Here is a 15,013-nt window from a genome sequence, read left to right on the forward strand (position 1 = left end):
AAACACGGCTTGTAACAAAAAGAAATAGGCTTTTAAACGAAACACGGCTTGTAACAAAAAGAAATAGGCTTTTAAACGAAACACGGCTTGTAACACAAATAAATAGGCTTTAACGAAACACGGCTTGTAACAAAAATAAAAAAAATAGCAGTAAACAGTAGCCTACCAAGAAAGTCATTGGTCACTATCTTCCTCCTCCTGTGCACTGAAACCACTGAAGTCATCTCCTTCGGTGTCGGAGTTGAATAGCCTCAGAATTGCTTCATCCGATGTTGGATCGTTTTCATTGTCGCTCTTGTCACTTTCATCCGGAGGCAAATTCCCCGCTGAGCTCATGCTGCCCTCTTCAACACGCAGCAGTCCAGCCTTTCGAAACCCGTTGATGATAGTGGATTTTTTGACAATGCTCCACGCTGTCAGGACCCACTGGCAGACTTGACCATAAGTTGCTCTTCGCATGCGGCCCGTTTTAGTGAAGGATTTCTCCCCACTTGTCATCCAAGCCTCCCACTGAACACGGAGCGCCACCTTAAATGCACGATTTACACTGATGTCGAGTGGCTGCAAATACTTTGTTGAGGGTGACAAAATGACTACCGTAATCAGAATGATGGGAAGTTTGAGCGCGCTCGATTTACGTCACATTATGTGACGGTGCCCAGTTTTTTGGCGGCATGAATCTTGTGAAAGCGGGGAAAATCCATAAATTAGCCGCGTCATTGTATAAGCCGCGAGGTTCAAAGCGTGGGAAATAGTAGCGGCTTATAGTCCGGAAATTACGGTATTTCAATCTTATCAATTAAACATTTTATCATTTTGGGAACATTTTAAGAGTACAGCAACATATTCCATCATTGGATTGAGGTACATTTTTCMCAGCCATATACCGCGCCGGGCTCCGCGCTGTCCACATTCTGGCATAGCTCTGTTCCAACTAGAGAAGAATTTTGACGAAAGTCAGGTTCTTATGGCTACATCAATCTATAGATGTTTTCTCGCTAATTTACTTTGAATTGACACTCATCTAGCCTAATTTTTGCCTGGATCTAGCGTCTTAATTCTGAGTGTGGACTTCCCACACTAGTTGCTAACAATAACATATAGATTCCAGAAGACTGAACAATCCCATTACAAGTCAGAATGTTGAATAAACTTCAGTTGAACTTAATTTGCTGGTTGTCCACTGAGTTCGTCCTTGTGCTGTTGGAAATTTGAGACAAAACATCCACAGGAAAGTATTAAAGACATGCTCCGGAACTTTGGCGAGTAATTATTGTTGAAACCGCCGACTTTAGGCTGGATGTGTTAAAACCTGATGAGGACAGGGGGTGCTGTTTCAACTTTTGGGGAAAAACGTGCCCAATTTAAACGGCCTCGTACTCAATTCTTGCTCGTACAATATGCATATTATTATTACTATTGGATAGAAAACACTCTCTAGTTTCTAAAACCGTTTGAATTTTGTCTGTGGGTAAAACAGAACTCATTTGGCAGCACACTTTGTGACCAGGAAGTGGAAAGTCTGAAATCTATGTTCTGTTCAAGTGACTGCCTATAAATGGGCATGATACGTATGACTATACTGCACGTCATACACCTTCACCCGGATGTCAAGAGGAAGTGAGAGGAAAAATGAGTTGATTATCTCTGTCTGACGTTGAATACGCCCTCTTGGAACAACGTTCCCCCATTTTCTTGTTTTCTGCCAGGCGCGTGTTTGGGACATGTTATTGCCTACTGGAAACCTGTCGTTATGGGCGAATATGATCTCCGGCTTTGATTTTATTTGATACATGTTACAATATCATCCTAAAGTATGTTTTTTCAATATAGTTTCATTAGATTATTGAAATTTATTCGGGACGTTATGCGTGTTGCGTTGTTTGACTTTGTTGCGTTGGAGAGCTTAGCGCCACATGGCCAGTGTGCTTGCTAATTCAAGAGGGAAAAAGAACGTTCTAATACCAAACAACATTGTTCTGGACAAAGGACCCCTTGTACAACATTCTGATAGAAGATCAGTAAAAGTAGGAACCATTTTGTGATGCTATTTCATATATATCTGTCGAACTGTGTACTAGTAGCTTTGCGCTCAGTTTTGGTTATTCCCTTACCATAACTAAAGTCTTATGTCGTAATGAAGATATTTTTTAGAATTCTAACAACTGCGATTGCATTAGAACTAATGGATCTATCGTTTCCTATACAACATGTTTTTTTGTAATGTTTATGAATAGCTATTTGGTCAGAATAGTGAGCAGTCTAATAAAATATCCGCAACATTCTGGGAAAAAAGATCTACGTTAGCACGTTATGCTACTGTTATGCTAACGTTGTATACCACGGGATCTCTCAGCTCTAAATATGCACATGTTTCGAAACAAAACATAAAGTGTATGTATAACCGTGTGTTATAGGACTGTCTATCGAGGAAGGTTTATGAAGGTTAGTGAAATTAAATATCTTTGCTGTTTATTCGCTACGCTAATGTGCCTATTGCTATCCGCTACACGGTGCCTTGGATTGAATGAATGCCGGTAGTGTGGTAGGCTTATGTATAAGCTATATAATGCTGCTATATTGTGTTTTCGCGTAAACGAAAATCTGGAAATATGGCTGTATTCACAAGAGCTTGTCTTTCATTTGCTTGTCATTTTTCAAAATGTTTTTTATTGATGAGTTATTTTCCGTCAGTTCACTGTGGTGTCTGTAATTATTCTGCTGCTTTCGGTGCAATTTCTGATTGTAGCCGCAATGTAAACTATGATTTATACCTGAAATATGCACATGTTTCGAAACAAAACATAGATTTATTGTATAACATGTTATAAGACTGTCATCTGATTAAGTTGTTTCTTGGTTTCTTTGGTTTGTTCTAGGTTAGTTTGGTTGATTTTGTGCATGCTACCTGTGCTGTGAAAAATGTCTGTGCTTTTTTCTATTTGTTGGTGAGCTTACATAAATATATATTGTGTTTTCCCTGTAAAACATTTWAAAAATCCGACATGTTGGCTGGATTCACAAGATGTGTATCTTTCATTAGCTGTRTTGGACTTGTTAATGTGTGAAAGTWAAATATTTCAAAAAAATATTTTTKGAATTTCGCGCTCTGGCTTTTCAGTGGAATGTGGGAGGAGTTCCGCTAGCGGAACGCCGGGGTGGTAAAGGTTAATGTGCAGTTCATACATGCATCAGAATTACTGTCTTACCTCAATTAGCCACGCAATGCCTAGTTTGAAAGACACTTTTCTGGAAGCTGGGCAGCGCCGTTTCCCCTCACCTAGGCTGAAGCTCAAATTGCTAGGGGGCTGGCCATCACAATTTTGAGTGACAGCTATCAAGATGCACACAGTAGAACGAGAGAGAGCAATTATGGGATACACATAAACTCAGCAAAAAAAGAAACGTCCCTTTTTCAGGACCCTGTCTTTAAAAAATAATTCGTAAAAATCCAAATAACTTCAGATATTCATTGTAAAGGGTTTTAACACTGTTTCCCATGCTTGTTCAATGAACCATAAACAATTAATGATCATGCACCTGTGGAACGGTCGTTAAGACACTAACAGCTTACAGACAGTAGGCAATTAAAACTTAAAACTTTCTACTGACTCTGGAAAAACACCAAAAGAAAGATGCCCAGGGTCCCTGCTCATCTGCGTGAACGTGCCTTAGGCATACTGCAAGGAGGCATGAGGACTGCAGATGTGTCCAGGGCAATAAATTGCAATGTCCATACTGTGAGCCGTCTAAGACAGCGCTACAGGGAGACAGGGCGGACAGCTGATCGTCCTCACAGTGGCAGACCACGTGTAACAACACCTGCACAGGATCAGTACATCCGAATATTACACCTGCTGGACAGGTACAGGATGGCAACAACAACTGCCCAAGTTACACCAGAAACGCACAATCCCTCCATCAGTGCTCAGACTGTCCGCAATAGGCTGAGAGGCTGGACTGAGGGCTTGTAGGCCTGTTGTAAGGCAGGTCCTCACCAGACAACACTGGGTTGTGCACAAACCCGCCGTCGCTGGACCAGACAGGACTGGCAAAAAGTGCTCTTCACTGACGAGTMGCGGTTTTGTCTCACCAGGGATGATGGTCCGATTCACGTTTATCGTCGAAGGAATGGGCGTTACACCGGGGACTGTTCTCTGGAGTGGGATCGATTTGGAGGTGGAGGGTCCGTCATGGTCTGGGGTGGTGTGTCACATCATCGGACTGAGCTTGTTGTCATTGCAGGCAATCTCAACCCTGTGCGTTACAGGGAAGACATCCTCCTCCCTCATGTGGTACCCTTCCTGCGGTCTTACCCTGACATGACAATGCACCAGACATACTGCTCGTTCTGAGCGTGATTTCTTGCAAGACAGGAATGTCAGTGTTCTGCCATGGCCAGCGATGAGCCTGTATCTCAATCCCATTGAGCACGTCTGGGACCTGTTGGAAATGAATTTAATAATTTCTGTTAATGTAATTTATTTAGGCATAGTTTTTAAATATTTTATCAATCAATTGAAAATCAACATATCAGCCTGGATCCGAATGTCACTTTAGCGTGTTTGGGCGCATCACTTGCATCTGTGCGAGACGAGTGGGCCGTTGCTCAAGGAGAGCGAGACAGTCGGACATTGCAGAAGCAGGCCTAACCTATAAAATATGTTAAAGAACAGACTAATAACTAGTAGCCAATTCAAAACATATCTTGTACCCTCTAGGTAACTTTTTTGCCATTATTAGTATGTATTCATGTTTTTGTCATGTCCCCAAAAACTTTCCACCGCCGACACACACGAATATGGCCATTCAAAGTTGATTTACATTTTTGAACGATTCATATGATTATTTTAAACGATTCTTTGACAAAACAAATGATTGTATAATTTGGTTCAATCGTGGTGAATCAAAATAATAGTTGGAACTGCGAACAGTAATTTTGGGAAAAAATAATACTGTAGCCTTTTGGTTTATGTGGCTTCAACTTGTTTAGTAGATACTTCCAGTAGATTTTGGGATAATGTTGGGACATTGCAACTAGATGCTAGTCAGCCTGCAAAGTAAATACTTCTAAGGCAGCTAAGATAAATTATTAACTTCTTTGGGGTAGGGGGCAGTATTTTCACGTCCGGATGAAAAGCATGCCCAGAGTAAACGGCCTGCTACAAAGCCATAAAAGCTAGAGTATGCATATTATTAGTAGATTTGGATAGAAAACACTCTGAAGTTTCTAAAACTGTTTGAATGATGTCTGTGAGTATAACAGAACTCATATGGCAGGCAAAAACATGAGAAAACCAGGAAGTGGGAAATCTGAGAATGGTCGATTTTCAACTCCGCTCCTATTGAAGATACAGTGGGATATTGGTAATGTGCACTTCCACTAGATGTCAACAGTCTTTAGAACCTTGTCTGATGCTTCTACTGTGAAGTGGGCGAATGAGAGGGGATGAGTAAGGTCTACCATGACCTGAACATGCGCTTGACCATGGCGCGTTCATGTGAGAGCGAGCTCTGTTCCATCGCACTTCTGAAGATAAAGGAATTCTTCGGTTGGAACATTATGTGAAGAATTATGTTACATCCTATAGTATTTATTCAATACTTCGTTTGTCATGTTTTATGGTCTGTAATATAACTTTTTAAACTTTTCATCCGTACTTTCCGCTGGACTTGCCCGCGCGTCGTGAGTTTGGAAAGTGTACTGAACACTAGAAAAACAAGGAGGAATTTGGACATAAATGATGGACATTATCGAACAAAACAAACAGTTATTGGGAACTGCGATTCCTGGGAGTGAATTCTGATGAAGATCATCAAAGGTAAGTGAATGTTTATAATGTTTATTTCCGACTTCTGTTGACTGCACAATATGGCGGATATATTTGTGTCTTTTGATTGGGCTTTGAGCGCCGACTCAGATTATTGCATGGTTGCTTTTTCCGTAAGCTTTTTTGAAAATCTGACACAGCGGTTGCATTAAGAAGTGCATCTAAAATTCCATGCATGACAGTTGTATCTTTTTAGCAATGTTTATTATGAGTATGTTTTGGAAACTTCTGAACGTAACGCGCCAATGTAAACTCAGATGTTTTGGATATATTTGAACTTTACCGAACAAAACATACATGTATTGTGTAACATGAAGTCCTATGAGTGTCATCTGATGAAGACATCAAAGGTTATGTGTATTTTATCTATTTCTGCTTTTTGTGAATCCTCTCTTTGGCTGGAAAAATGGCTGTGTTATTCTGTGAATAGGCACTCACCTAACATAATTGTTTGGTTTGCTTTCGTCGTAAAGCCTTTTTGAAATTGGACACTGTGGCTGGATTTACAAGTGTATCTTTAAAATGGTGTAAAATACATGTATGTTTGAGGAATTTTAATTATGGGATTTCTGTTTTGAATTTGGCGCCCTGCAGTTTCACTGGCTGTTGAAGAGGTGGGACGCTACCGTCTCACGTACCCTAGAGAGGTTAAACTAGAAAAAATGTATTTCCTAAATTTGTGGGTTTGCTTCAGATGAATCCAAATATTTGTAACCTACCATAGCCATTTGATCTTTGATATATTGAATGAGATCATTATTTCAAGAGAAACTATTTGGTTGTAATGTTGCAATGTTATACATCAAGGGTGGTCAAATCGATTATTGGTCACATACACGTGTTTAGAAAATGTTATTGCGTGTGTAGTGCAATGCTTTTTTCTCTAGCTCCAACAGTGCAGTAATATCTAACAATTTCACAATACACACATCTAAGTAAAGGAATTAAGACTATATAAATATTTGAATGAGCAATGTCAGCGCGGCAAAGACTAGGATACAGTACAATAGAATAAAGTACAATATATACATATGAGATGGTAATGCAAAATATGTAAACATTAGTGGCCAGTGATTTCAAGTCGTCTGTATATAGGGCAGCAGCCTCTGTGCTTGTGATTGCTATTTAAGTCTGGTGGCCTTGAGATAGAAGCTGTTTTTCAGTCTCTCAGTCCCAGCTTTGATGCACCTGTACTGACCTTGCCTTCTGGATTATAGCAGGGTGAACACGCAGTGGCTTGGGTGGTTGTTCTTGATGATCTTTTTGGGCTTCCTGTGACATCGGGTGCTGTAGGTGTCCTGGAGGGCAGGTAGTTTGCCCACGGTGATGCATTGTGCAGACCGCACCACCCTCTGGAGAGCCTTACGGTTGTGGGTGGTGCAGTTGCCATACCAGGCGGTGGTACAGTCCGACAGGATGCTCTCAATTGTGCGTCTGTATAAGTTTGGTGGTTTTAGGTGCCAAGCCAAATTTCTTCAGCCTCCTGAGGTTGAAGAGGCACTATTCCGCCCTCTTCACCACTCTGTCTGTGTGGGTGGACCATTTCCGTTTGTCAGTGATGTTTATGCCGAGGAGCTTGAAGCTTTCCACCTTCTCCACTGCAGTCCCGTCGATGTGGATAGGGGCGTGCTCCCTCTGCTGATTCCTGAAGTCCATGATCAGCTCTTTTGTTGTGTTGACGTTGAGTGAGGTTATTTTCCTGGCCCCACACACCAACGGCCCTCACCACCTCCCTGTAGGCTGTCTCGTCATTGTTGGTAATCAGGCCTACTACTGTTGTCATCTGAAACTTGATTGAGTTGGAGGCGTGCGTGGCCATGCTAGTCATGGGTGACCAGGAAGTACAGGAGGGGGCTGAGCACGCACCCTTGTGGGTCCCCAGTGTTGAGGATCAGCGAAGTGGAGGTGTTGTTTCCTACCTTAGCCACCTGGGGGTGGCCCGTCAGGAAGTCCCCAGGACCCAGTTGCACAGGGTGATGTTCAGACCCAGGGCCTCAAGCTTAATGATGAGCTTGGTGGGTACTATGGTGTTGAATGCTGAGCTATAGTCAATGAACAGCATTCTTACATAGGTATGTATTCCTCTTATTCAGATGGGATAGGGCAGTGTGCAGTGCGACGGCGATTGCATTGTCTGGATGTATTGGGGCCGTAAGCAAATTGAAGTGGGTTTAGGCTGTCAGGTAAGGTCAAGGTGATGTGATCCTTGACTAGTCTCTCAAAGCACTTCATTATGACAGGAGTGAGTGCTCCAGGAGAGCCAATGGGTGTGTAGGCTTTTATTCTAGTCCCCCTCTTACAAACATTTTAGAAATAAGCAGCTATGCTGGACCTTGATAAACTGGCTCTGTGTTTGATCAAAAGCCTGCACACCCAGTAGCTCTCCAGACTGACCACATGTTTTATACAGTTGCCTGAAAGCTATTCTACTTTGGGGGGGGGGGGTGTTAAGGGCCTTGCACAATGACAGAAGATGCTACATGGCGCCAGAGAGCAGCCTTTGAGTCTACCACTTTAGGCATACTTTTTTTATACATGCGTAAAGGACATTTGGTTAAAAGTCATGAAATTCTATCTGTCAAAATGTGTACGAACCCTGATACAAAAGTACTGAAGAATCTCTTTAAACTGACTTCAAACCTCATGTCTCTGTGCCTAGCTCTCATGATTTAGTTTTTTCATCCCCCTGAGGCATGCACATAAGACATAAATACATGCACCCGATGCATGCATACTGCCAGATAGGAATTTCAACAGCAGAACAAGCATTTTCAAAAGTCGGTTTGATAATACTTCCTGTGGATATTTTGTGAAATTTCAAATGGCATATTACCAACCAAGTGGACAATTGGCAGAGTAAGTCCAAATGACAGTTCATTCAATGTTCTTGCTACACAAGGCAAACAAGGCACCTTCTGGAAAATGTAAATGGATATAAAGCCGACCTAAACTCAAGCTATAGCTTGCTATTAGGTCAGGAGGCCGGCAAACCTGGTTCCTGTTGTGGACTTGTGACTAACTAGATCCTGTTTTCCTAGGCTGCTGTTGAAGGGGACAAGAACAAAAAGGGTGACAAGAAGAAAGAGTTAGATGAGCTGAACGAGCTTTTCAAGCCAGTGGTGGCTGCTCAGAAAGTCGCTAAAGGTGAGGATGGAAATGCCTTCTATATTCAGCTACAAAGTTTCTTCTAGTACAGTTGAAGTCGGAAGTTTACATACACTTAGGTTGGAGTCATTAACTCGTTTTTCAACCACTCCTCAAATTTCTTATTAACAAACTAAAGTTTTGGCAAGACGGTTAGGACATCTACTTTATGCATGACACAAGTCATTTTTCCAACAATTGTTTACAGACCAGATTATTTCACTTATAATTCACTGTCACAATTCCAGTGGGTCAGAAGTTTACATACACTAAGTTGACTGTGCCTTTAAACAGCTTGGAAAATTCCAGAAAATGACGTCATGGCTTTAGAAGGCTAATTGGTGTTTATACTTGAAAATTATGTGGATATATTAAAGCAACATCTCAAGACATCAGTCAGGAAGTTAAAGCTTGGTCGCAAATGGGTCTTCCAAATGGACAATGACGCCAAGCATACTTCTAAAGTTGTGGTAAAATGGCTTAAGGACAACAAAGTCAAGGTATTGGAGTGGCCATCACAAAGCCCTGACCTCAATCCCATAGAAAATTTGAGGGCAGAACTGAAAAAGCGTGTGCGAGCAAGGAGGCCTACAAACCTGACTCCGTTACACCAGCTCTGTCAGGAGGAATGAGCCAAAATTCACCCAACTTTCTGTGGGAAGCTTGTGTGTTTGAAATGTTTGACCCAAGTTAAACAATTTAAAGACAMTGCTTCCAAATACTAATTGAGTGTATGTGAACTTCTGACCCACTGGGAATGTGATGGAATAAATAAAAGCTGAAATAAATAATTATCTTTACTATTATTCTGTCATTTCACATTCTTAAAATAGTGGTGATCCTAACTGACCGAAGACAGAGAATTTTTACTAGGATTAAATGTCAGGAATTGTGAGTGAGTTTAAGTGTATTTGGCTAAGGTGTATGTAAACTTCTGACTTCAACTGTACATAGATTCAGAAAATGCCCTGTTTAATATAAAAGGACGTTTTGGGACCTTACCCTATTGAATGCTTAGGAAACTCATATTGTCAGGATTAATCACTGATTAGGCGTATGCATACTACCCACCACTAATGTTTGTCAAGAATTAGAACAGGGCAAAGGTGCAAAAAGGTAGAATGGTATAAACTGAGCATTATCCTCAGTCTAGAAAAGCCAACAGGTGTGCATAGTTGCATCATTGCCGTCTTGTGTCGGAGATACTATAAGATACTATATTCATTCCATTAGTGCATCGTTTTCTCTGAAGGGTTATCAGGTTTCAATTAACCCAATTTGCAATGTTCGCTCTAAGTTGTCTCTGTAAAGAAAAGTTTATTGCAACGCATGAGGGCTCTGTAAAAGAGGTGTCTCAAATTACAAGTTTAACACTAACATGTAAAAGCATTTGTAACAGTTTTAACAAATGATATGTTCACTTATGTTAATAAAGTTCTTACAGATTGTATTGCGTGTTTCAATGAATGAGTTTGTAATGAATGTTAATGTTTGTTGTTGATGTACAGTACCAGTCAAAAGTTTGGACACACCTACGCATTCAAGGGTTTTTCTTTATTTTGACTAGTTTCTACATTGTAGAATAATAGTGAAGACATCAAAAACTGACAACACATGGAATCATGTAGTAACCAAAAAAGTGTTAAACAAATCAGAATATATTTCAAAGTAGCCACCCTTTGCCCTGATGACAGCTCTGCACAAGAAGAAGAATCTAAAGTTTATCAAATCTATTTTGATTTAACACTTTTTTTTAGTTACTACATGATTCCATGTGTTCATAGTTTTGATGTCTTTTCTGTTCTACAAATTAGAAAATAGTAAAAAATAAAGCAAAACCCTTGAATGAGTAGCTGTCCAAACTTTTGACTGGTACTGTACATAATTTAAATCATTACCCAATATTGTTACCCTCTGTTGGGTTACAATAACAAAAGAGAATAAGGGAAAAAAATTGTGTAATTATTCTATTCAATCCACCCATCTGGCAACAGTGGCAGGAAAGACCCTGAGTTAATGAGCGCGAGAAGAAACATTCAGTACTTGTTACATTTTCCTCTTAATTCTGCAGGGGTGGACCCAAAGTCAGTTCTCTGTGCCTTCTTCAAGCAAGGCCAATGCACCAAAGGAGACAAGTGCAAGTTCTCCCACGATTTGACACTCGAGAGGAAGTGTGAAAAACGGAGCCTCTACGTTGACAAGAGAGATGACGAGCTTGAGAAAGGTTAGTGTCTTCTAATCATTAGTGTTGTCAGCAGTGAATAAACAGCTGATATCTCTGCTGGGTTTTGTAGAGCTGACTATTTATCCTGTTTTGTATAGACACCATGGATAATTGGGATGAGAAGAAGTTGGAGGAGGTTGTGAACCAGAAGCACGGAGAAGCTGAAAAGAAAAAAGCTCAAAGCTCAAAAACTCAAATTGTATGTTTTGGCACATCCCCCTAAAAGCTAAGATTAATCTACTACTATACAGTGCATTCAGAAAATGTTCAGACCTCTTCCCTTTTTCCACATTTTATTTTACAGCCTTGTTCAACTTTTTTTAAATCCTGAATCTACACTCAATACCCCATAATATCAAAGCGAAAACAGATTTTTCAATTTTACATAGCTATTCAGACTCTTTGCTATGAGACTTGAAAAGGAGCTTGGGTGCATCCGGTTTCCATTGATCATCCTTAACATGATTCTACAACWTGATTGGTGTCCACCTGTGGTAAATGTAATTGATTGGACATGATTTGGAAAGGCACACACCTGTCTAAGGTCCCACAGTTGACAGTGCATGTCAGAGCAAAAACCAAACCATGAGGTCGAAGGAATTGTCCGTAGGGCTCCGAGACAGGATTGTGTCGAGGCACAGATCTGGGAAGGGTAMCAAAAATGTCTGCAGCATTGAAGGTTCCCAAGAAAACAGTGGCCTCCATCATTCTTAAATGGAAGAAGTTTGGAACCATGACTCTTCCTAGAGCTGGCCGCCTGGCCAAACTAAGCAGTTTAGCGAGAAGGGCCTTGGTCAGGGTGACTAAGAACCCAATGGTCACTCTGACAGAGCTCCAGAGGTCCTCTGTGGAGATGGGAGAACCTTCCAGAACAACCATCTCTGCATCACTCCACCAATCAGGCCTTTATTGTAGAGTGGCCAGACGGAAGCCACTCCTCAGTAAAAGGCACATGACAGCCCGCTATGGAATTTTCCAAAAGGACTCTCAGAACTATACTGACTAAAGGACTCTCAGAACATGAGAAACAAGATTCTCTGGTCTGATGAAACCAGATTGAACTCTTTGGCCTGAATGCCAAGCATAACATCTGGAGGAAACATGGCACCATCCCTACGGTGAAGCATGGTGGTGGCAGCACCACCATGCTGTCGGGATGTTTTTCAGCGGCTGGGACTGGGAGACTAGTCAGGATCGAGGCAAAGATGAACGGAGAAAAGTACAGAGATCCTTGATGAAAACCTGCTCCAGAGCGCTCAGGACCTCTGACTGGGCTGAAGGTTCACCTTCCAACAGGATACCGACCCTAAGTACACAGCCAAGACAAGTGGCCTCGGGACACGTCTTAATAACCTTGAGTGGCCCAGCCAGAGTCCGGATTTGAACCCGATCGAACATCTCTGGAGAGACCTGAAAATAGCTGTCCAGCGATGCTCCCCATCCAGCCTGAGATGATGATCTGCAGAGAAGAATGTGACAAATTCCCCAAATACAGGCATGCAAAGCTTGTACCCAAGAAGACTAGAGGCTGTAATCGCTGCCGAAGGTGCTTCAACAAAGTACTGAGTAAAGGGTCTGAATACTTAAGTAAATGGTATATTTCAGTTTATTTTCAATCAATTTGCAAAAATGTCATAGTTTGAGGGGGATTTTTTTGTTTGTTGAATAAGGCTGTAACGTAACAAAATGTGGAAAAAGTAAAGGGGTCTGAATACTTTCTGAAWGCACTGTATATTATGATACATTGGCTATATGTATATGTATAGGATACTTACTTCTGCTTTTATCATCTTGTAGGTTTGCAAGCATTTCCTTGATGCCATTGAAAACAACAAATATGGTTGGTTTTGGGTATGTCCTAGTGGAGCTGACACTTGTATGTACCGCCATGCATTGCCTGCTGGGTTTGTGCTCAAGAAAGACCAGAAGAAGGATGAAAAGGAAGATGAAATCTCAATGGAAGAGTTGATAGAGAATGAGGTAGATTTGACCACTTTCATTCAAATTCATGTTCCTACTTGAGATTTGTCTTATTATTATTTAGCCCATATTACTCTTCAAGCCACAGTGTTTGTTTCAATCGGCAGCCCCGCTACTTTATCCACTCTGAAATGCATAAAAAGCTATGGATGCCAGGACTGTCTGTCAACTGTTCATGTTTGAGATCACTCAGTGACCAACATAAAAAGAAATCTAACTTGTGACTTATTCAATAACAGTGCTGAGTTTGAGATCCTGTGAAGTTTCTGTGGGCTGTTACTGTTTAAGAAATGTTACCAAAAAATGACTTTGTCTGTCAGCGATCTGCCCTAGGACCAAATGTCACCCGAATAACTCTGGAGACCTTCTTGGCCTGGAAAAAGAGGAAAAGGCAAGAAAAAGTGGCCAAGGCAGAGCAAGACATGGAGAAAAAGAAGGCTGATTTCAAAGCTGGCAGGTCCTTTGGAGTGAGCTTTGATTTTGTTTTCTATYAGAGGATGTTGCTAAAGCTCAAAATAATAATGTATTTTGATTGCAGTATCACATCTTACAGATAMGTGGAAAACATTTTAATACTAACACGAGTTGTTGTTTTTGTTGTGTAGGTTAGCGGCCGTCAAGTATTTGAGTTCTGTCCTGATCTGGCTGATGATGACGATGAGGAGGCTGATGACATAAAATATTTTGAGGACAATGATGACGTTGAGGTAAGCCTGATAAACACATTTTTCAATAGGTATGCATCTCTGGGGATACTCAGGAAATCTTTACTGAAGTACCTTAAAGTGTGTAGGTGCTACACCAGATTTAATGATCATGAAGTGATACATATGTATGACATTGATACTGGTCACCCCCCCCCCCTCCCACAGGCTGAATATGTTCAGGAGTTCCAGGACGTTGATCTAGCCAGGTTTGTTCCAAAGGAAGTTAGCCAACACCGGAATAACTGTTGCTGCAGTTGACAGATTCACAGCCACATAAAGCCAACAAAGGAAACGAATGGTGAGTGTTTGAAATTATTCTGCCAATAAAATAATGGAAGCCACATTATCCTTGATCTCTTTTTTTCCAAAGTATTTCTTTCATCCCAATGTGTTTTCCATAAACATGTCTGTCTTTAAACCTCTTTCTATCACACAATTGGCCCTCAGCCTTTAAAGGGGCAATCCGAGATTCACTTGTTTTCTGTAAAGCTGATAAACTCAAATTCGTAGACAGACCTAATGATACAACGACTGACCATCCTTTTGATCACAATTTATAGTTTTAAAGGGACAATCTGCAGTTGGTACATCCACTTTTGGATTTATAAATGAATGATATTGACTTCTGAAGAATAATACTTATAAATGAGCTTAGTTCAACTATCGTACCCCGCCAGAATCCAAAATATAAGCTTGTCTTACTCCAATGTTTGTAAACAAAGTAAAACATGGTTAAAACCAGGGTTTGGAACTGAAATTATTTTCCAATCGTTTCATTCTGAACAGAAGCCTCAAAATAATTTTGTTCCACTCTTCCGACCAGCAAAAGAAAGTTCTGAAACGGTTCAAACCCCAAAAAGTAACTGTTTTATATAGTTTCTGTAACTATTTTAAACTGTAAAATCATTTCTTTTTTTCATTTTAGCTGATTAAATTACTTCACCAATCAGTGCGGATTGAGCAGGCAAGCTAGTTTACATTTTTATTATTATTATTTTTTCCCGCCTTTATTTAACCAGGTAGGCCAATTGAGAACAAGTTCTCATTTACACTGTGACCTGGCCAAGATAGAGCAAAGCAGTGCGACACAGAGTTACACATGGGATAAACAAACGTAGTCAATAACA

General features: G+C 40.8%; 1 protein-coding gene across 2 annotated transcripts in view; it reads left to right on the top strand.

Moving 5' to 3' along the window:
* Window positions 1–15,013, top strand: part of LOC111953519 (zinc finger CCCH domain-containing protein 15) — a 35,838-nt gene that overhangs the window by 8,625 nt on the left and 12,200 nt on the right. Inside the window, exons 3-9 of one of the 2 annotated variants that reach the window (XM_023972861.2) lie at window positions 8,870–8,975; window positions 11,047–11,199; window positions 11,298–11,398; window positions 12,997–13,179; window positions 13,500–13,646; window positions 13,785–13,886; window positions 14,052–14,183. In XM_023972861.2, the coding sequence (XP_023828629.1) occupies window positions 8,870–8,975; window positions 11,047–11,199; window positions 11,298–11,398; window positions 12,997–13,179; window positions 13,500–13,646; window positions 13,785–13,886; window positions 14,052–14,144 (885 nt within the window). In that variant the 3' untranslated portion in view covers window positions 14,145–14,183. Of the gene's footprint in view, window positions 1–8,869; window positions 8,976–11,046; window positions 11,200–11,297; window positions 11,399–12,996; window positions 13,180–13,499; window positions 13,647–13,784; window positions 13,887–14,051; window positions 14,184–15,013 lie in introns of those variants that run through there. The other variant, XM_023972860.2, reaches the window with a different exon arrangement.

Source organism: Salvelinus sp. IW2-2015, linkage group LG27 (genome assembly GCF_002910315.2).
Source record: "Salvelinus sp. IW2-2015 linkage group LG27, ASM291031v2, whole genome shotgun sequence".
Taxonomy (NCBI): domain Eukaryota; kingdom Metazoa; phylum Chordata; class Actinopteri; order Salmoniformes; family Salmonidae; genus Salvelinus; species Salvelinus sp. IW2-2015.